Source organism: Diceros bicornis, chromosome 14 (assembly GCF_020826845.1).
Source record: "Diceros bicornis minor isolate mBicDic1 chromosome 14, mDicBic1.mat.cur, whole genome shotgun sequence".
Taxonomy (NCBI): Eukaryota; Metazoa; Chordata; class Mammalia; order Perissodactyla; family Rhinocerotidae; genus Diceros; species Diceros bicornis.
The window spans coordinates 14,350,061-14,370,918 of NC_080753.1; the positions used below are offsets into that span (position 1 = coordinate 14,350,061).

At 49.5% G+C, this 20,858-nt stretch overlaps 1 protein-coding gene across 3 annotated transcripts in view; it reads left to right on the top strand.

Annotated features, from left to right (window-relative positions):
* The window catches only part of TRAM2 (translocation associated membrane protein 2), a 75,796-nt gene that overhangs the window by 19,110 nt on the left and 35,828 nt on the right, over nt 1-20,858 (top strand). For all 3 annotated transcript variants that reach the window (XM_058554166.1, XM_058554165.1, XM_058554167.1), the window contains exon 2: nt 20,642-20,705. In XM_058554166.1, coding sequence (XP_058410149.1) covers nt 20,642-20,705 — 64 coding nt within the window. The remainder of the gene's footprint in view (nt 1-20,641; nt 20,706-20,858) is intronic.

Below are 20,858 nucleotides of genomic sequence, written 5' to 3' on the forward strand. Positions count from 1 at the left end.
CACTGGGAAGAAAACTATGAGGTTAAATTAAGTGGAGATCAGCTGCTTGAAATATCTGATACTGAGGTGTGACCTGTCATACCACTTTTTTAAATAATAGGGATTTTGGTTTTTACAAGTTATTTTTGTTGAAGGACTTTCTTTGCTGTTTGAATACCGCTTTTATAAACAGATTTCTTTAACTCCCCCACTTAGCACAATTAATTTAATTTCTACTCTGTTCTTATGCCTGGACGCGAGGGTTTTTCGTGATTGTATTAAAAATGCACAGACCAAATTCTGATTTTTTTCCACTCAATATTGTATTCAAATATTTTGAGATGTTAGCATTTTTAAAAGATAAGGTTGTTCCTAAATGTCTACCAGTAAGGGATTGGTTAGATCACTTTAAATGAGGATATAAATCGACATGCAGTGTCACAGAATGATGTCCCAAACATATGGTGGCATTTTTTTTTTAAAAAGCAGATTCCAGATTGCGAGACTGGTGTGGGCCTTTTTCTCCAATTTGGATTTGTTTTATTTTTATAAAAAGATATCTATAAGGATAATCATCAAAATATAATCAGTGGTTTTCTCTATGTGGTAGAATTTCAAGTAATTTTTATTTTTTCTCTATGCTTTATCTACTCATGTATATATTTCAAGGAAATGTCTATCATTTTGAGGATCAGAAAAGGCATGGTAGGGGCCGGCCCCGTGGCTTAGCGGTTGAGTGCGTGCGCTCCGCTACTGGTGGCCCGGGTTCGGATCCCGGGTGCGCACCGACGCACCGCTTCTCCGGCCATGCTGAGGCCGCGTCCCACATACAGCAACTAGAAGGATGTGCAACTATGACATACAACTGTCTACTGGGGCTTTGGTGAAAAAAAAAAAAGGAGGAGGATTGGCAATAGATGTTAGCTCAGAGCCACCCTTCCTCAGCGAAAAACAGGAGGATTCAGCATGGGTGTTAGCTCAGGGCTGATCTTCCTCACAAAAAAAAAAAAAAAAAAAGAAAAGGCATGGTAAAGCTGTTTTCATTTTGGGAATGGAGAGATGGCAAGTTTGGATTAGTGACAGGGCCTGTTGCTTGGGGAGCAGGAAAGGTGAGAGGAGGAAGGGAGGGAGAGAAGCGGGAGCATGGAGTGGAAATTGGGGTGGGGAGGGGAGAGAGCGGGGGGTGGGGTTCAGCAGAGCAGCTCGGGGATGCTGTAGAGATAAGACCGTGACCTCGATCATAGAGATGTCGTTCCCACCTACTATAAATAAAAGGTTTGCTTTTCAGAAGCCTTTTGAAGAGTGGCTCAGAGGGTGAAATGGGGGTGTTTTAAACCGTTCAGAGAAGCCTATACAAAAGCATCAAGAAAAACGCAAGTCAGGGTTGACTAGAAGTGGAAATGAAACTTCTCAGTTCCAGATATTAACTGAGCAAGTCACATGAATGAAATGTGAAAATTCAAGCTTTTAAAACCAGCAACTGAAAATTTAAAGTTTAAACCCCCGTGCAGCAGCCTGTCATTGCCCAGTTGTGGGGCTGTGGAAATGGAGCCCCCAGGCCACTTTGGGATGAGGCTTATTCACTCTGGTTTCCAGAGGGCCTCCCCACCCTTCAGGGGTGTAGTTAGCAAACAAGTCGGGGGGTGGGCAGGGCAGGACAGCAACCTTCAGGGGGTTCTGAGAACTGTTAGGACTTGTCTGCCTCAGAGAGTCTTTGGACCGCCAGCCTCCACTCAGCACCAACAGACCAGGGCAGGTGGTTCTGCTTCGTGCCCAAGGTGTGTGTGCTCCCCTGCTCTCTGGGGCGGGGGAGCTGTTGGGGGGTTTGCCTTGTCAACATGTGATTGGTAAACCAGATTTATGTAGGGGGAGGGCAGAGGAAGGGACAGTGCTTAGCCCTGGGGCTTCCAGAGGCTTCTTGTCTAGAAGATACACAGAAAATGATAAACGACATAGCAATGATAAAAAACAAGAAGAAAAGTGACTCATTGTTACTGAATACCGTGATGTGCCAGGCCTTGTGGTATAGACTTGATCTTCTAATCCCACTAACCCCCTCAACAGTCCTCTTTAATAGATTTTGTTCTCTCTCTACATAAACAAGCCGAACGACTCCATCTCAGAGGTAGTGAGGGCAGAACCGGGATTTTAACACCGGTCTCTCTGAATTCAAAACTAGGCTCTTAGCTATTGTGCTCTCCCGCCTCTCAACAAGGAGGTATAGGAGGCAGCTGCTTCAGGTGTGAGGGAAGGAAGCAGCATGGGTACTGATGGTAGGATGGGGGAAGCTGCCAGAGGAGGGGAGGCCAGAGCTGGCCCTCAAAGGAGGGTCAAGGCAGAGACAGAAATGGAAGACAGAACAGAGGGCTAGTGGTCAGAGAATGGAAGAAAGCAGTTCCTAGATGCAATGCTACAGAAAGTTCTGGGGCCAGATAGACTTGGGAAATGCTAGGCTAAACAGGTTTCTTTACTGCAGGACTTGTCAGAGCCTTTAATATAGTGGTAATGAGTATTGTATATGTGTACCAAACGTATTTGTTGACCTTGGAGAGTATTTCATGGAATTATTCTAGAATATTCTTTAGGACTCCCAGGGCTATTGTACTAGGTTCTTTTGGGGGAGTTGTGGTCATTAAGGATGGAGAGAGGAGGAGGTTCAGGAATGTGAGATTAAGGAGTTAGACGTTCTCCTGTAAGCAGTGAGGGGCCATGAAGGGGCTGTCTGTTGTTTATGTTGTGTGTGGCGTGGCTGTTCTGTCTAGGATGGTGGGAGGCGAGGGAGGAGGGTGGAGTCCTGAGGCAGATAATCTAGTTAGAAGCCTCTTCTACAGGCTGGTGAGAGATGAGAGTGTGAGGCTCTTTCGGAGCACTGTGAGTGGAAATAACAGATTTAACAACATAATAAAGGAGAAAGCCAACAGGTGGCCGTTAGGGATGGTGGGGAGTCCCTGAGTGCAGCCTGGCACGGGTGTAAATTCAGGATGTCTCCTGGGCACCACTTTTGGAAGAAAGATGCAAAGCTTGGTTTTTGGCATGCCGAATGGGAGGTGATGATGCGCTGCTTAGGTAAAGATGCAGGACCGCCCCTCAGGAGGAAGATCCAAGTAGGGAAGTAGGTTAGAGTGTCATAGGAGCGGAGGTGGCCCCTGGTGGCAGGGATTGCCAAGGGAGCTGGAAGGGCTGAGGCTTGAATCCTGTCCTGGAAGCCCGTGGAAGAATCTGAGGAAGCAAAGGGACTTCAGAGAACAGCCTTGGAAAATAAAAACCCTGAGGTCTGGCGAGGGGGGTGGGAGTAGCCTAGGCTGCACATCTGGTCTGTGGCTGAGCTGCCTAAGAACAGGTCTCCCGACTCGACTCCTCCCCGCCCCTTGTTCTTCTGCTCTTCAGTGCTGCCGCCTTCCTCTTCTCAGGGATAAACATAGCCGTCTGGGGTCTGAGATCTGCAGGTGCTTCAGGAGGGCTGCAGGTGGCCTTCCCAGCAGGTGTGGCCACCGGTGCCTACCAGGACTTTTGACTTCCGTCTGTTCCTGTCCCCAGCTCCCTCTGCAGGGCAGCCAAAGGTCCTGAGTGGCCTGGTGGTCTTGTCAGGTGGGCTATCTCCTCGAATCCTTGCCCTCTGGGCTTTGCATGGGAGGGCCTGAGGTCTCTCTCTAAGCCTGGAGGCCAGGCTGGCTGCCCGGGACTGCTGACTCTCTGGGCCGGGCCTGGTCTGGGCCAGGCCGACCGTGGCCCAGGGCCTGCTTGTCAGCACGTGGTTTGGGTTTCCGTGTTAACGTTCCCAAATTGGGATCGCAGAGGATTGAGTGTCTGTGCTGTCTGATCACGCTGAGACTTCTCCAGCAGCCAGCTGAGAACCTTTCAAAGAGCTGTGTGTAATTGGTTTGGGAGATGTTGGGGGGGGTGCAGGGGGACTGAGAGGGAGACAAAGAAGTCAGTTTTTAAAAGGAAAAAAATAAATGAACATAACAGCCTTGGGCCATTTGTGTGGGGTGTGGTGCTTGGGCACATGCAAACCCCTTTCCTCTCTTCTTATTTTTCTACTTCCAGAGCCTCCTTTGGCCAGTGTCTTACTGACCCCTGCAGACCCCATCCGTGTAAATACAGCCTCTGTCTCCCACCCCCTCACTCATTACGCATTCCTTTAATCTGACCGATCTGCAGGTCGCCAGCTGGCAGAGACTCAGCAGATTCCAAACCCCAGCTGGTGCCAGAGTGTTTACACGGGCGGGGAAGCTTGGCAGACAACTTGCCCCCGGGCTGCTCAGCTGTAGGGAAAGGTAGAAAGACAGCCCCAGATAAGTGGCCCGTTTGTTTGCAGACTGTCCCTCCTCCCTCATTCACCCTCCCCCTCATGCCCACCCTCCCTCTGATTCCTGCTCCATCTTGAAAAAATAGAAGGGAAAAGAATCTCTTTGTGTCAGGGGAGGGACTGGGCTGGGGACTCCCTGGCTCATCCCTTGCACCCAAGTAACCCCTTCCATGGTGCTCTGAGCACATGCAGCCAAAGATCCTCGGGCTTCCTGGCTGCAGCAGATCAGATGTTATTTACAAGGCATTATTGGTCACTATAAAGTCAGTGCCCATTCAATGTGGGCATGATTTTCCGAAATCAATACTAAAAGCTATGTAGTTGAATGTTCATGAAGCCAGGCCCGGGGGACGTTACTACAGCCAGAGGTCAGTGGTGTCCTCAGGGCCTGCGTCCCGCTCATCCGTCCTCAGTAAAGGTCCCTGAAACACTCAGACAGGTGGGCGCTGATCCGCAGTGGGGGTTTGTCTTGATCGGAGTTTGTGAGAAGCCAGTCCCAGGGCGTCCTGCACAAAGAGCGCTGTTTCTGCTGGTTGTCAGCATTGCTGGTCATCAGAACTTAGCTGACCCTTAGAGAGTGGCTGTTTGTCCGCCTCCCACTGGTTTCCTGAAGAATATTCCCGGCACGTATGGATGGGAGAGAATTTTGCTGATTTCAAGTGCCCCGTGCCAGCGGTTGTATTGACGAGGTTAATTATTATCATGTGGTGTTAGTAGTAAGCCTTTCATTGAGGAGCATAACTGCATCAGTCAGGGTCCCACAGGAAACAGATGGGGTAATTAGGCAAAGGTTCTGGAAGGCCCTATTAATAAGGGTGTGGACTGGATGGGGAAACAGGTAAGGGGTGGTAAAGCATCCAGGGCTTGCAAAAGTGAGGAGATATCCCTAAGGCTGAAGAGAAGGGGGTGGCGTGGATACAGAACTTCTTAAGATGCAAGGGAGAGAGCAAGGAGGAGGGAGAGGTGATGCCAGCGAGCTGTGGCTGAAGGACAGGGGCTGGACCTTGGGAGAGGATCGTGTCACTACCCCACCTGCCCAGCAGGGAGGGGGCCGGGGAATGAACACCCTCCTGGTGCCCTCTATTGTCCTGCAGCTTCAGCTGAAGCCAGAGGACCAGGAAGCCCATTGATGCACTCCATGAAGGTCATCCGCTCTCTGCTCTGGGACACAGGGCACGGTGGAGAATTATCCAGCCCGGTAGCCCTTAACAGATTCTGCCCTATCTCCTATTTGAATCCAGCCCCATTTGCTCCCACAGGCGATCGGAAAGGGTGGCACAGCAGGACCAGTGCTCCTGAAATACTACAACCTCTGACATCAGGCTTTTTGGACAGATGTTTCCTGATTGCAATACGCCGAATGGTGTAACATCTACTTTACGCTACTTCTTGCCCTGATCTCTGGTGAGACCAGGATCACCTTTGCTTCTTAAAAGTGGCAGCACATTAGATGCTTCCAATTCCGTCTTTTGCAGCTAGTTAGGTAATACTCCAGGACCACTGAAACCCATTTCCTTCTCTTACCCCAGTGCTTTGCACACTCGGCCCTCAGGGACCAACATGAGTTTCCAGTGCAGCATAAGTGGGATTCTAATCGCCGTGTCCAGTTACCGCTAGTCTTTGGATGTCTGTAGCCAACAGGAAATTACTTCCTTGACAGTTTCACATGGAGGAGCTCAGACTCGCTTGTCCATTAGGTAACTGATAAAATTTAATTGGTAAATTATGATATATGGGATAGTTTTTAGCGTTTGTGGCTAGAAATAGAGTTCGAATTTTTATATTACAATGTTGCCTCCCTTACTTTGAGGGAAGCAATTGTTTCTTTATTTTGGCTTGAATGATTTTGGGAAGCAAGGTTTTGAAATGCCCTCTGTGCTGGAATAGACAGCATCCCTACTGATGGACTTGGTAGGCAAAGCCAGTTGACTTGGGGGCCCAGTAGCTTTTAGAATGAATGAATGAATGAATGAAAGCTTCAAGGGGTCTGAGGGCCGGATTTCCTTTCCTCGTCCCGTTTTGGACTAGCTAGTTTGAAACACGAGGGGACAGCTGAGAACTAAAGTTGGCCCGCACAGTGGGTGGTCCCCCAAAGCCACTGTGACCACATGAATCTAAGCCTCGCCATCTTGCGGCCTCCTTCTGTACTTTCTCAGCACCGTCATGACCCTGTTCTAACCCTTGCCGCTCTCTTCTACTTATCCACTCTCTGTACATCTTTCTGGCTCAGCTCACCCTCTCCCAGAAGTCTTCCCAGAGGAGATCCGTAAATCTCCAAACTCAGAGCACTTTACTGAGTCCTTCCTTTGTGCAAAGGACCGTGGGGGCACAGAGATGAGTAAAGCCATGGTCTCTGCCTTGAGAAAGGGGGAGAGCCGCCACTTCTCCTTTGCCTGATTGTGTCCCAATTCCTGACATCTTGTTGTCTTAAAACTAACTCTTCCCGCGTCACAGACTCGCTTTGACCATTAGTTTCAGGCACATCGCTCGGGTAGCATGGTGGTTAAGAATCCAGACGTCACAGTCCGATGGATCTTGATTTCCGCTCCCACCTCTGGGGCTTGTTGGCTGTGTGCCTTTGGGCAAGAGTCTTAAGCCTTCTGTGCCTCACTTGTTCTGTATCATGGGGCCTCTGGGAGGATTAGAGGAGTTAATTTCTGTAAACGTTTAGAGCAGTTCCTGGCATGTGGTAGGCGCTCAGAAATAGTAGTAGCAGCAGTAGTTCCTTTTCGAGTTGGAGGGTAAATGAGGTAACCTCGGGTGTGTAGCGTTTAATGACCTCACACCGTAGTTGTCGGTGTTCCTTACAGGGGTGTTGAGGGTTACATGAGGTGGTTTTGTCAAGTGCCTCGACCTTGCCCGCTTGCCGTAAGTGTCCAGTGAAGGGTGGTCAGTGTTATCAGTTCTGAAATAAGGGAGTTGGACTAGATTGATAGCTCAGCTCCTGATGGTGGCTCTGAGCCTTTCAGGGAAAGAGGTTGGTCGTGCCTCGCCCAGAGCGGGCACTCAGTAAATATTTTGTGATTGAAGGGTTGATTTTATATATTTTCAATTCGGTTTTTCTAGAGACTGTGCTAAACAAAGGCATGTTTCTGGGGGTGTGAAAGTGCCTCAGCAGCCAGCTTTGCACACACGCACACGTGCACACACGCTTCTAATGCTTTCCTTGGCAGATCGGTTTGGAAAACCTGGTGTAGCCATCTTCTCTCAAGATCCACGAGAAGGCCCTGGAATCAAGCCGGTGGCTGTGGTGCAGTCACTGCAGGCCTCAGAACATGGACCCCAGCCCACGGACAGATGCTTCTCTGCGTGCTTGAGGGTTCTGGTTCTGAACCCCATCAGTTCGGCCAGAGACAGGAAAGGCTGACAGACCGATGGGAAGCTGGAGGCCTCCTGATGGCCATCTGGCCGGCACCCTAACGCTTCCCCACCTTGGAACCCGCTGAGCAGCCATCCTCTTGGGAAATGTACATCCGTCCAGGTGGCCCTCCCTCTCCCTCTTGGGAAATGAGTGAAAGAAAAGTCGTGCTGAGAGGGGCAGTGTGGCACCGGTTCAAAAGAACTAAGTAGATAGCAGAAGCGTTTCCTAGTCCTGTTGTGAATATGATGGGGGATGTGCGTTTTGGTTTTGCCTCTCTCCCAGGTCCTCCATATTCCTCTTCACCTTCCTGTTTCCTCCTCTAAATCACATCAGGTCCAGGAGTTTTGATTGAGCATCGTCTCTGTATCTAGTGTTTGTATCTGGACAAGTATCAGAACTTCAGAGGGAGCAGAGATCTTGGTGACCTGGGGAGGCGGTGGAGTCTGGTGGGGAGCCGCCCAGGGCCGCTGCTCCCTGTTGGGCACCTCTCCTGTGCTCCTGGATCTCATTTCCTGAAGAAATACCCCTTGAGTTGATATATTCTCTCCAGTTCCCCCGACTTCTCTGCATATCCAACCAGTTTTCTCCCCGTGGTCTCTCTCCTCACCACACGTTGGTTCTGGCTTCTCCATCCCTCCCTGACCTCCCAGCCCCTGTCTCCCGGCTGCCCCAGCAAGCAGTCCAGATTTCAGTCTCCACTCTCCCGCTTCACGTGCACCCACGCACATCGGCTGCTGCCCCCTCTTTTCCTCCAACATTTACTCAGCGAGGGTCCCAGTGACCTTGTGGTCCCCAAATCTGATGGACTCTTCATGCTTTCATTCATTCCACAAACATTGAGGCTCCACTGTGAGCCGAGCACTGTTCCAGCCACTCGGGACCCATCAGAGAAAAAATTACCACTGCCCCAGTGCAGCTCGCACCTCAGTCCCAGGCTGCCTGGCTCGCCCTGGAGGTCCGCCCGGCTCGCACTGACTCCTCGCAGTGCCATCCTCCCTCGGCTGCCGGCCCCCCTGGGTTTCCTCTGGCCTCTGACTTGTCCTTCTCAGTCTCCTTCCCCTTCCCCCCCAGCCCTGGACTGCTGCTGTTTTTCCTTGCGATTGATGGTACCACCATCCACAATACTCTCTGAACACCTACACGTTTTGTGTTTTGTTTTGTTTTTTTTTTTGGTGAGGAAGATTCGCCCTGAGCTAACATCTGCTGGCAATCTTCCTCTTTTTTTTTTTGCTTGAGGGAGATTGTCCCTGAGCTAACATCTGTGCCAGTCTTCCTCTGTTTTGTATGTGGGATGCCGCCACAGCATGGCCGATGACGAGTGGAGTATATCCGTGCCCGGGATCCAAACCCGCGAACCCGGGCCGCTGAAGCCGAGCACCGGGAACTTGAACCACTCTGCCATGGGGCCAGCCCCCTGAGCCCCACTCTTGACCACTCCCTCACCTTAGTTTATCGTGCCTCGAGTCTTCTGAAGATCGCCCCACGCTGTCCTGAGTCTGTTGCTATTACCTTCGTCCAGGCCTGCGTTAGCCCTTCTCACAGCAAGCTCCCTCCCAACTGGTCTCCACGCTGCTTGGCCTCCCTCCTCTTGCCCAGCCGGTCCTCTACACGGTGAGCAGAAGGAGCTCTCTGCCAGGGCCGTCTCATCGCGTTATCCCCTGTTCGCACTCGTAAGTGGCCACCTCCTGCATGTAGGACAGAGTCCACTGTTGATTCCTGCCCGAAGGCCTTTCAGAGACCTGGTTCCTGCCAGTCCTCCAGCCCCATCACCTTCCACACACACACAGTCCAGTCATTTTCCCCAGAAGTCACCTCTCTCCTTCTCTACCCTAGTGCACGCAGCCCCCTTCCCTCCTCCTTTTGGCCTGTCCATCCCTTCACGACACAGGCGGACAGAACTTCCTTGGTGATGTTCTCCATAGGAGGCGGGGCTCAGTCCCTGTCTCAGCCGGGGGCCCCCTCTGGCCTCCTGAACTGCCTGTGCTACCCTCTAATAACGATGATTTTGTTGTGTTGTAAATGGGCTTTTGTATGCCGATTTGTCTGACTGGGCTCCAGATTTGGGTGGTGCCTTTCCTACCTGGGATGGTGTAGGGGTGGGGGGTAGGGGGCATTCCCGTGTCTGGGAGTTGAGGGGGCAAAGCTTAGAAGGGTGAGGTGGGGTACCTGTGGAGTCTGGGATGCCAGGCCGGGGTCCTGATCCTCTCCGAGGCACTGGGGAGTCACGGAGGACTGTGGAACAGGGCATTTAGGAGGGTGGATGTGTCCTCTTCCCCAGGGCAGTCAGGGGAGATGGCCGAGACAGCTCTCAAGGGTAGTTCTTTCATCTGCCCTCTGCAGGCCAGGGCCTTGGTCCCTGCCTCAGGGTGCATAGACAGGGAGGGGACAGAGCAGGGCTGCAGATAACTGAACCTCGCTCACCGCCCCAACAAGGCCTTGGCAGAGGGGGCGCTTTCCTCTTCCCTCCCCCTTTGTGTGTGTCTGTGTCCTCCCCTCCTTCGGCTCTCACTGTGCGATTGTTTCGTGTAAAGATTATCTGTGCTTCTTGGCCAAAGCTTAAGGTCACCAGTGTCCCAGGTAGTTCCTGTTCCTCCTTGTGTCCGCCTGAAATAGAGTTGCCCAGCGGGCCTGGGTGGGGGACACCTGGACTTCTGGCTCTTGCTCCGAGGCCCGGATTCATCAGCAGAGGGGGTGTTGCACCTCGAGCCCCGGATGTGGGTGCCGCAGCCTCCTGTCAACCTCCAAGGACGGGCTGAGCTCAGACTGGGGATCTAGCCTGTCCCGCTGAGGTTTTTTTCTTCCTGGGCTGCTTTTGCTGTGTGTGGGGTCACAGCCAGCCTCCTGGGGTGCTGAGGGGCTGTAATTGAGACTGGCCTTGCTGGGCTGAGAAAAAGCCCCTCAGATTTTTAGATGTTATTTAAAACTCCACTTTCAATTAGTAAAACAAGATTTTGTAATAATGTATGCAGCTATATCTAAGTGTGTGTGTGAGAGAGAGAGAGAGAGAAAGGGAGAGAAATATCTTGGAATATGGCTTTTAACCTAAATATCAGCATTTTCCTAGACTGTTTATTTGGTTTAGGGGTGTGAAGGGACTGGTTTGTGGCAAAGCTTGGGTAGTGTTTACCTCAGCCCAGGCCTTTGGGGTTAGATTTGTCTTTTCTGTTTATCTGTAGCACATTTTTCTGGGAACTCTTGCCTTTTATGTTGTTATTTTCCTTCACTTTGAAGACGATTCAGCACATCCCTTGTGAATGTTATTTGCTGAGGAACAGGGATATTGGAGTGCTGGATGTTTTTCATTAACCCTCTTGGCCTTGATTTAATTCACCTGAATCGAATCATCATCATCAAGTTCTACTTATCAGGTGCCCTCGTGCAGGTGGTGCTTGGCAGGTCTTTGTAGACCCATGCAGAGAGGGCTGGATGCCAGCCCAGAGTGGGGTTCTCATGCACGTCCCACAGGAGTGGGGTGCATTGTTGTAGCACAGAGAGTGCTGGGAGCTAAGGTGATTCAGAATCAAGATACAAGAGCAGAGCTCCCGGCCTGACCTCCGCTTCTTGCTGAGTGGGGGAGAGGAAGGCTCCTACTGGTATCAGAATGCTACCACGGTGGCCCATTCCCTGGGACCCTGCACTTAATCTCTTTCCTGCCCCAATGGAGTAGGGGTGTGTGGAAACTAGGACATCAGAGATCCCACGTCTAAAATTCCTACAGAATGGCTTCTTTTTTTTAAAACTCATCTGTTTGCCTTCCAGCCCTAGTTCACTCAGTTTAGATGTGGGCGGAGGTGGACACCCCGGGTTAGGGCCTCTCTCTAAGTGCCCCGACACAGATTCCTTGGGGAACCTGAAGGCTCCCTGTGCAAATCAGCTGGCAGCCCTGCTGACAGACGTGGTTTATGGCCCCTGGAGACGGCTTCACTTTGTTCCATCCCTGTAAACTCGCAGTTCACTTTTCCAGCAAGCTCTACTCCACATGCCTGGCTCTTCAGTCAAAACATGGGGATCGACAGGCTGATGTCTGAGTAGGAAACTTTCCAGGTGGTAGAGAATAATCAAAAATGGTTGCAGTAGATCGCCGTCTGCCTGTATTTTCCTTCCCTAAGCGTAAACAAGCAAATGAAGGCAAATGCACCTGGGCCCCGCTTGGTCCAGCTACCCTGGGTCTTGGGAGTAATCCTTTCATTTCCCCAAATACCGGGAAATGCCAGAAGTTCCTTGGGGATGATTCTTCCTGGCACCCACTCTTGATGATTGCCAGTGACGAGTGATGGGCTGTCGCAGACACATCTGTGACAATTAGCATTACCCCCTCCCTTTGTGCTCCCTGCCTCAGGGAGCTGAAGCTTCTTTAAAACCTGTGGCTAAGACCACACTGTTATGTGGTTGTCGCTGGGCTAACATCTGTGCCAGTTTTCCTCTACCTTGCCTGTGGGACGCCGCCCCAGCGTGGCTTGATGAGCCGTGTGTAGGTCTGCACCTGGGATCCAAACCTGCGAACCCCAGGCCGCCAAAGCGGAGTGTGCAAACCCAACCACTACACCACCAGGCCGGCCCTGATTTTTAATTTATTTTTAAGATGATGTTGCATCTGAGCAGGTGGCTTTTGGCCAAAATTAAAAATATTTTTCCCAACCAGTGTGTGTGTGTTTTAGGAATATCCACAATGCAACCAATAATCTGAACTCTGCCATGCAGTGCGAGAGAGAGACATTTTAAGAACATTGATATTCTAAACAATTATTTTATGTGAGCACTTCTATATCTTTATTAAATTTTTAGCTTCCATGAGGAATGGTTTATGAGTAGGCTATGCTCTCCAAATAAGGGCAAAGTTGTTGGGAGCAGGTGAAGGAGAGTGAAGTATATAATCAAGTAAGAGTGTTAGAAATATTGATCAGGGCTCTTTTAAGGGGACAGATGAAGGTATGTATATTAAGACCTTCAGAGAAGAAAGATATTTATTTTATGCAAATACATGTATTTTATCTAAGGTTATCTTTAAGGCACATGGTAGGTCAAGTTCAATCTATGCAAGCATAGGTTGCATAAATGTGCCGTCTTCTTAGAGTCTTAATGAAGTGGTGGAGATCAAGGAAGTAGGAAGCACTGTCTCGAGGCCACCTCCTGTTTTTCAGGAGTGGATTGACTTCCCAGATTGGGGATGGATAGCATGGCAAGTTCAATCTTCATATGTGTCTTTTTTTAAAAAATAAAAATTAAAAAAAAATTTTCAAAAATTTTTAAAACTAAGTGACCCTTTCTAAATTCCTCTTTATCCCGATATAAAGTTTAGGCTTTGAGACTGATGAATATAATAAAGCAAGTAATATAATTTTATCATGGCTGTTCTGATTATGGGTTTTTCTCATAAATGTACATTGTCATTTCCAATCCAATGTAAACTGCATTCGGGACTGTTAATGGTGAGTCTTTTCAGCGTGTGAACACGGCTCATAGAGAATCTGTTGTGTGTGTGTTTAGCTTAGGCTCATTCTTATATCAAGGCAGTTTTTCAAGTGAGAAAACCAGAATCTCGGGACGTTGCTAAAAGCCACACAGGAAGGCACTGTCAGGACTCTGCCCCCTGGTTTCAGGCGCTCAGGCCTCCCAACCAGACTCTGGTCACCAAAATGGAGAATTCAGAAAGCAGGAGTGACAAGCATCTTTGTTTCAGCTGTATCCGCCATTTATTGAGTGACAGAGGGGCTGCAAACCCAGCAACGTCGAGTCCCGGCCGTAAGAACACACGTGTAGCTGATGAGCCTGACTCCCAGGCTTCTCCTGGAGCGAGAACTTCGGGGAGCGAACGGTTCAGGAAAGAAGGGCTGAGACTCTTTTATTACAGAAAGCCACTGCCCCACCGATTGGGCTTGACTTTCACGTGTTTTCCTGTCTGACTGAGATTTTCCCATCCACTGCGTCAGCAGAAAGATGCCAAGTCAGTTTTGGGAAAGTCTGAGTGGAGACCATTTGTCTTCCTGAGAACAGGCTGCGCTGGGGGAGAGGACGTTCCTCTTGGCTCTACCTGTGCCTCTGAGGAAGAAGGTAGCAACCGCCTCGCTGTCCGTCATGGGGGGGTCACAGTTCGGCCACGTGCTCCGCTTGGTGTTTCAGCCCTGGGGTGGCAGTGGTGGTGTCCATGGGACAGAAGCGGTTTGGAGCAGAGGCTTCATCCCCCATCCTGTCCTCGGTGGCTGGTCTGCAAACACAGCCCCTTCCAAGTGCCACCATGTGGCTGTGTCTACCCAGAAATAAATGGAATAAACCAAACCAGAAGATCGAGTACGTTACCTACTTAAAAGAAGGCGATGGGCCTGCCTCCAGCACAGCTCTTCTCTTTTTCTTTGGTGCCCAGATATCAACTTGCAGTGAAAAGGGAACAGATTGGGGCATTCGGAAGCCTGGGTATGCCCAGTGTCGGTGGGTGGCAGGCTGGCGGGTTAACTCGAGAGGCCTTATTTTCTTGCTTTCTCAGACATGGATGATACCTGGACCTCGTCTTCACGAGGCAGAGAAGCAGTAGTCTATTTTAAACTTTAGGGAAGACCTCTCAGCAGGTTGTCAGTGTAACGCTGTGTTTTTGGTGTTGACAAATAAGTGGAATCAGGAAATGATAGCCTGTTGGAGCTGAGGCTGGAGAGGACCTTTAAGAACATCCCTTCTGATCACCTGAGTTAGCCTTATCCTTTCCATGCTCATCTGTAAAATGGGGATATTATTAGTATCTACCTCACAGGGTCATTGTGAGAATTACACAAGATAATTTATGTAAGGCACTTAGACCCGTGCCTGGCTCTGAGTAAGCACATGATAACCTTAATGGCCATTACAGTTAATGGGTGAAAAACTGGGGTCCAGAGAGGTAACTTGCCTGTGGTCACCCAGCTGCCCCAGAGCAGAACTGCGACTGGCATCCTAGCACACTTCACTTTGCTGGAAGCAGCTGTTTCACCAGCATCCTTGGTCTAGTTGCACCCAAGAGCTCAGACTTGTGTGCCCCTAATAGAATGCGGCATGTGGAAGGGTTTTGGTTTTGTTATAGCTACACAAGCACGCTCAATGTCACTGCCTTTGTGCTTGATGCTCTGTTGTAGTTACAAGTTCAATGAAGCTTTCTGTGTGTGCGTGAGAGAGAGAGAAAGAGGGACGTGACCCCTCCTGCGTCATTGAGTGTTCTCCCTCTGCGTTAGTGTATTAGCACATTGTCACTTTTAACCCTTCACCCACCGAGCCTGGCGTTTAAAATGCTAGTAAACCCAATAATGTTTCCTATAAACAGCCTTAGAGGGATGGGACATAATTGGAATGACATTTTTAATAGGCTCCTGTTTCAGCCCTCTGCGCTACGTGAACCAAACCAGCGCATGCAGAGAGGAGCTTGTTAGTCGTTTTGTCCCTGGTCTGAAGTTGGGAGAGGGTTATGGAGGGAAGTTTTGGGGCCAAAGGACTTTTTAAAGCACAGAGAGTGGTTTTTATGCTGGAGAAGTAGAGCTGCTTTTTTTTGAGCAGTCTCTGTTTTTTTAACTAACGGACGTGGTGAATCCAGGAGCTGATGCCCCTTCCTCCTTCATATGGCTTCCAGAAAGCTCAGAGCCAAATTTCCAGCCACCTTTAGCCAATGAGTAGAACTTCATGGAATGCAGTTTTGTAGATCAGCCTCATTCCTTGCTCCGTCTCTTTGCCTTTGATATATTTTTCTTGGTCCTCTCCTGCTTCCATTTCGTGTTGCCTTCCATTTTATGTGCCGTATTCCGTGTATCCTAAATTTGTTTTTGGAACAGATTTTTAAAAAAACAAGTTGAATGTTGCTTTTTCTGCTTGTAAAGGTGTGAGGTCTTAGGAGGCCACTTGCCCTCTCTGTGCCCCAGCTTTATTTAGCTTCTTCATCTATAAGACGTGGAAACTGACACCATCTTGCTGAGACTTGGTAAAGTGGGAGCAAGCATGGCTGTCGACAAAGAAAGATTCACGTTTTGGAATGACCTGCTGCTTCTACCAGGGGGGTAGGAATGGAAAAATACTGGAATCTAGTATTTTTGCTTTAATCAGAGTCCTAGATCCTGTTCTCTTCTCAGAATTGTGTTCAGAAAGCATTTGTTAAGCATTTGTCTGTGGTTACCAAATATTACAGCTGCTTGCAGTATTACTTCATCAAATAGGTATTTATGAGATTGGGTTGAAGATGATCAAGACAAGTAAGATCCCCAGTTTCCTAGAACTTATGTTCCAGCAAAGAGAGAGTTTAAAAACAAAGATACACCCCATAAAGCTGTACTCTTACAATGGGTGAATTTTATGGTGTGTAACTTATACCTCAATAAAGGTGTTAAAAAAGAAGAAATCTTGGCCCTCATGGAGCTTGCATTTGGGTTTACCCCAATACAGTTAATTCTCATTCTTCGCAGATTGCCTGTCCGCCAACGCTCCTACTCCCTAAAATTTATTTGTAACCTCAAAATCAGTACTCACAGCGGTGTGGCGGTCACTTGTGGACTGCACAGAGTGGTGAAAAATCTGAGTCTCCCGATGAGCATGTTCCCAGCTGAGGTCAAATGGGAGGACGCTCTGCCTTCTTGTTTCAGCTCTCCTGCTACAGACGAGCATCCTTTTTATAGTCTGTGTAGTGCCACACCTTTTTCATTTTTGTGCTTTTTGTTGGTGATTTTACTTTTTAAAGCGGCCCTCAAGCCTGGTGCTGAAGTGCTGTCAGGTGTCCCTAAGTGCAAGGAGGCTGTGACATGCCTTCCCGAGAACATATGTGTGTGAGATGAACTTCCTTCAGCATGAGCCACAGGGCTGGTGGCCGTGAGTTCAGTGTTCATGCTTCAACAGCAGATATCGAAGACAGCGTCTAAACAAAAACACATAAAGCAAGGTTATATATTGATCAGTTGATGGAAATGTTGTCACCAGAGACTTGTCGGAACCTAACTCTGTATTTCTCCCGGGAGCGGTGGTTGAGGATCCCCTAATTCAGTGTTCACAGTGACTTCATAGACCAGAACCACTGTGAAGAACGAGAATTGACTGAATATGTGGGAGTAGGGCAAGAATATATGTAGAGCCCATAGACCAAAAGTCTACCTTCCTTTCAAGAAAGAAGGTGGGATTATTCTGAGAAGAAAGGACGGCAGACTCTATACATTTATGTACGCTCCCGCAGAGCCTGTTGTATTTGGTTGAGCTTTTCAGTGTTAAACATTAGGGGGGACCCTGTGGGAAATATTAATGAAAAGCACCAGTATGTATAAGGAAGGTTTTAGTATATAACCACTCATTTATATATGTGGGCATTAGTAAACAAAAGGTTGACACCCGCATTTTTATATGTAACTGTACTTGGATACTTTCATGTATGTTGAATAGATTTGTACCTTGGTCTGTATGACGTGCAACAGCCATTGATTAACAGAGCTAAAAAAGTAATTTAAATATTATTTAATAAGTCGTAGCTCTTTTAAAATTTTTTCACTCTTTAATCCCTCGTGTCAGTAAACACAGTCCAAGTTATAATGCCAAAATTAAATAAATTCCACATGGATAAACACATAGGAAAAGCTCTCAGAGAATTGACACCGAACATGCAGAGGGAGACATGAATATGGTCTGGAGAAGGGGAAAAAAGCAAAGAACATAGAGTGAATATTAGGTTTTTCTTACGTATTCTAAATTGTTTCAGTTTTTTAAAGTATGTGTATTTCTCTTGAAGTTAAAATAAAAATTTACTTAAAAAATAAATTCTATGAAGGACACAGAGAAGGTTCCAAGACAGACTGGCCAGAGGAGCCTGCTTTGAGAGCATGAGGGACAGTCTCTGCACAAGTGGCTCTTGGACTTGGCTACATGTTGGAATGCGCTGGGGAGCTTGATGACATGCTGATGCCCCAAAGGGTTGGGTTAATTGGCTGGGGGTGGCCTGGGCATAGAGATTTTAAAAGCTCCCCCAGGGATTCAAATATGTAGCCAGGATTGAACACCAGCACTCTACACGTTGAATAATAATGTATCTTAGAAATGGACTCTGGCCAACGTAGGGAGTGCTCTGGGGGTTCCCACAGTTGATGGGGCTCTGGGGCACTTCAGGGGCAGGGCTGTGGGGACCAGAGTGGAAGCATCTGGGCAGGCACACGGCACTGACCAGCACTTCCTCCATTACTGCCCAAGATTCAGAGCCCAGGAGAGGGTGTCCGATTGGCTGGCCTCTGTCCTGGAGAGAGGGTCTGGCCCCTTCATCCTTCTAGAAGGGAGCTGGCCACCACAGTGACCCCCACACACCCTGTGCTCCCACAGCTGGGGAGAGGTGTTTCCTCAGGAAACTTGGGTGCTGTTAGCAAGGGGGGAATGGATGCTGGTGGGCTAAAACCCCACGCAGGTCCACTCCGCCCCATGACCTTAAAGGACGAGTGTGTTTCCTGAAGGAAACTGAGTGAGAGCTGTGTGCCTGGGGCATGGCAGAGTGTTTGGTAAATATTTCCTTCTTGCTGGCCCGCCTGCCTTTTCCTCTCTCCTTCCTCTCTCCCATTTCCTCCAGCTTCCTCTGATCTTCCCTCACAGGGATTTCAGCCTGAGAAGACAAGGTGTACCCTCAAAGGAGTCGTGGCAGGCGATGTAGAGAGCTAGGTGGTCAGGTCAAGGATGACCAGCGTGTGTGGAGTTGGGGGGTTGGGGAGACCACTGTGACTGGAGTGGTGGTGGTGGTGGGGCCTTCATGACAGAGCTGGCAGGGGTTGGGTTTAGGTGGTTTGGCAGCTAGACGAGTCTCAAGGCTGTGGTGACAGAGGTGACAGAGAGGACAGCTGGAGGGACAGCACTGGGGCTGCTCCCACTAAGGACAGATACAGTTTGTATTTGGGAACAGTACGTTGGAGTGAAGCGAGCCAGCGCAGACTCGGCTTTTGACTTGCGTCTTCTTCAGTGAGCGGTTACTGAGCACTTCCTGTGAGCACCTGGGGTAGTGACTTGAGCAGGGTGTGGGGGAAGGTGAGGCAGCACAGCCCCTGCCCTCAAGGAGTGACGCTGAGGAGAACTGCATGGAATGGTGGCACAGTGGGGTGTGGTCCTGAGGCTCTGGAGGAAGAGCCCCTGTGAGTGTGGTGACCAGGGGGCAGGCTTCGCGGACGGGGGGGGGGGCAGTTGAGCTGGGTTACGGAGGATGAGCGAGGTTCTGATCAGTGGAGCTTTTTCTTTGCTTTGTGGGGGAGGGTATGGAAGTCGGGTACAAAATGAGAGGGGCTAAAACCGCCAAAGGGTGAGTGGCACATTTTGGCTGAAACAAAGTATGTCTGTTCTAAAGAAATAAAGCCATGGGCCACATAACGAAGTTTCGGTCACCAACGTCCCGCAGGGGACGTCCCATAAGATGTGTACCATACACCCTGGGTGTGTAGTAGGCTATACCATCTAGGTTCGTGTAAGTTACTCTATGATGTTTGCACAATGATGAAATCACCTAACGACACATTTCTCAGAACGTGTCCCCGTCATTAAGTGACACATGACTGTGCAGGTGATTGGGCTGGAAGGGAGGTCAGGAACACACTGGAAAAGGTCTTGAGCACCAAACTGATAAGGCTGTGGAGTGGGGAGAGGGAAGACCTGTGTATCCAGATAGGGTGTTGTGTTCCCAGAGCGCCTTCTCGCCTAGTCCCATTGGACTTCGTCCCTGCCAGCCTGACAGAACACGGCTAAGGCAGCAGCGCAAAGACATGGGAAGGCTCGTGCATCACTAGGTACAAAGAGCAAATGACCCCCCACTGCAGAGAAACGGGGCATGTTGACGGGGAGAGTTTTGCCCTGTAATGGGGAGGGTGGTCTCTCTAGGCTAGGCCAGCACAGTGACCTCCCTCTGGGCTGTCAGGAATGATGCATGCTGCTTTTGCCACGCCCAGAGTGTTTCCCCTCACACCCACGGTGTGTCCTTCAAAGCTTTTTGTGCAGAGGAGGACCAGTAACTCTTTCTTTAATGATGAGGTGTCTCCAGAGGCCTCCTTCTCACCTGGCCTCCGCACATGCTCCAGAACTGTGTGGGTAGTGGTGCTCAGCCCCAGCTGCACATCAGAAACCTCTGGGGAGCCTCAGATACCACCAACAGCTGGGCCAGCACCACCCAGACCAGCTGGGGTCCTACAAATGTCCCTGCTTTCTGGACCAGGAAGTGGAGGCTCGAGGGGTAAGGTGACTTGCTCATGGTCACACAGCAGCAAATGGCAGAGGTGGCACATGAACCCAGGCAGTCGATTCTTGAGTCTAGGCTTTGGATCCCCGTGTTTGGAATCTCTCCCCTGCAGGCTGAACTGCCAGAGTACTGGTTTGGCCATTAATAACCAGGTGACAACCGCAGATTTTTCACGGCACAATTAAGATTTTAAAAGCAGCTTTCGAAATAAACAAACCTGCAGTGTGGGGTGTTATGGCTTGCCCCGTGCCCCACAGGAAGGTAGATGTGAAATTAGCAGCTGGAATTCTCGGTTTCTGAAGCTCAGGTTTAGACTTTGGGGCTGCTGTGCAGTGTGCAGTCAACCAATGTGCTGGGGAAACCTAGGTCTGAAGCTTCTTGAAGGCTGTGACCTCATCTACTGGTTTCCATGTTCCGCAATGCTGGGTATGTAGAACTAACTTAGTAAATACTTGAATGAATGAGTGGATGGTTGGATGAATGAATGAATGGCAGACGGATTTGTACCCTTAGCCTGTGAGCTCTCAGCCGGCCGAGCACAGCTTGTTGCATTCCACCTGCAGCGAGCACAGGTCTCGATTCCATCCAGGGCCCGGGATTGCTTTGTTTGTTTTTGTGTAGGTATTGGGAGGGATGTCATTAAAGAAACAGAGCAAACCTGGTGCTACCTCTGTGTTAGGTAAAACGCCTCACTGGAGAGGCCAGTGGGTCTGAGATGTAAAGGGGGCCCTGGGGGCTGGTCGCAGGCTCCACTAGTTTCTTTTGATGTGAGCAAGAAGCTAAATCGGAACCTTTTTCCTTTATTTTACAGGTCACCGCCAAGACTGCCTTCCTATTTATTTTACCTCAGTATAACGTTAGCGTGCCTACAGCAGGTAAGAGAAGCACTGACTCTGTCCTTCCCTGGCACTGTTAGCCTGGGAGAACTTGGAAACCTCCCCTTCCTCTGTATTTGTATGATCTTTTTAGATATTTAAACTCAGTGTCCAGCATCCTACTGCTGTTAAGATACAGTGCAGGCCACGTCC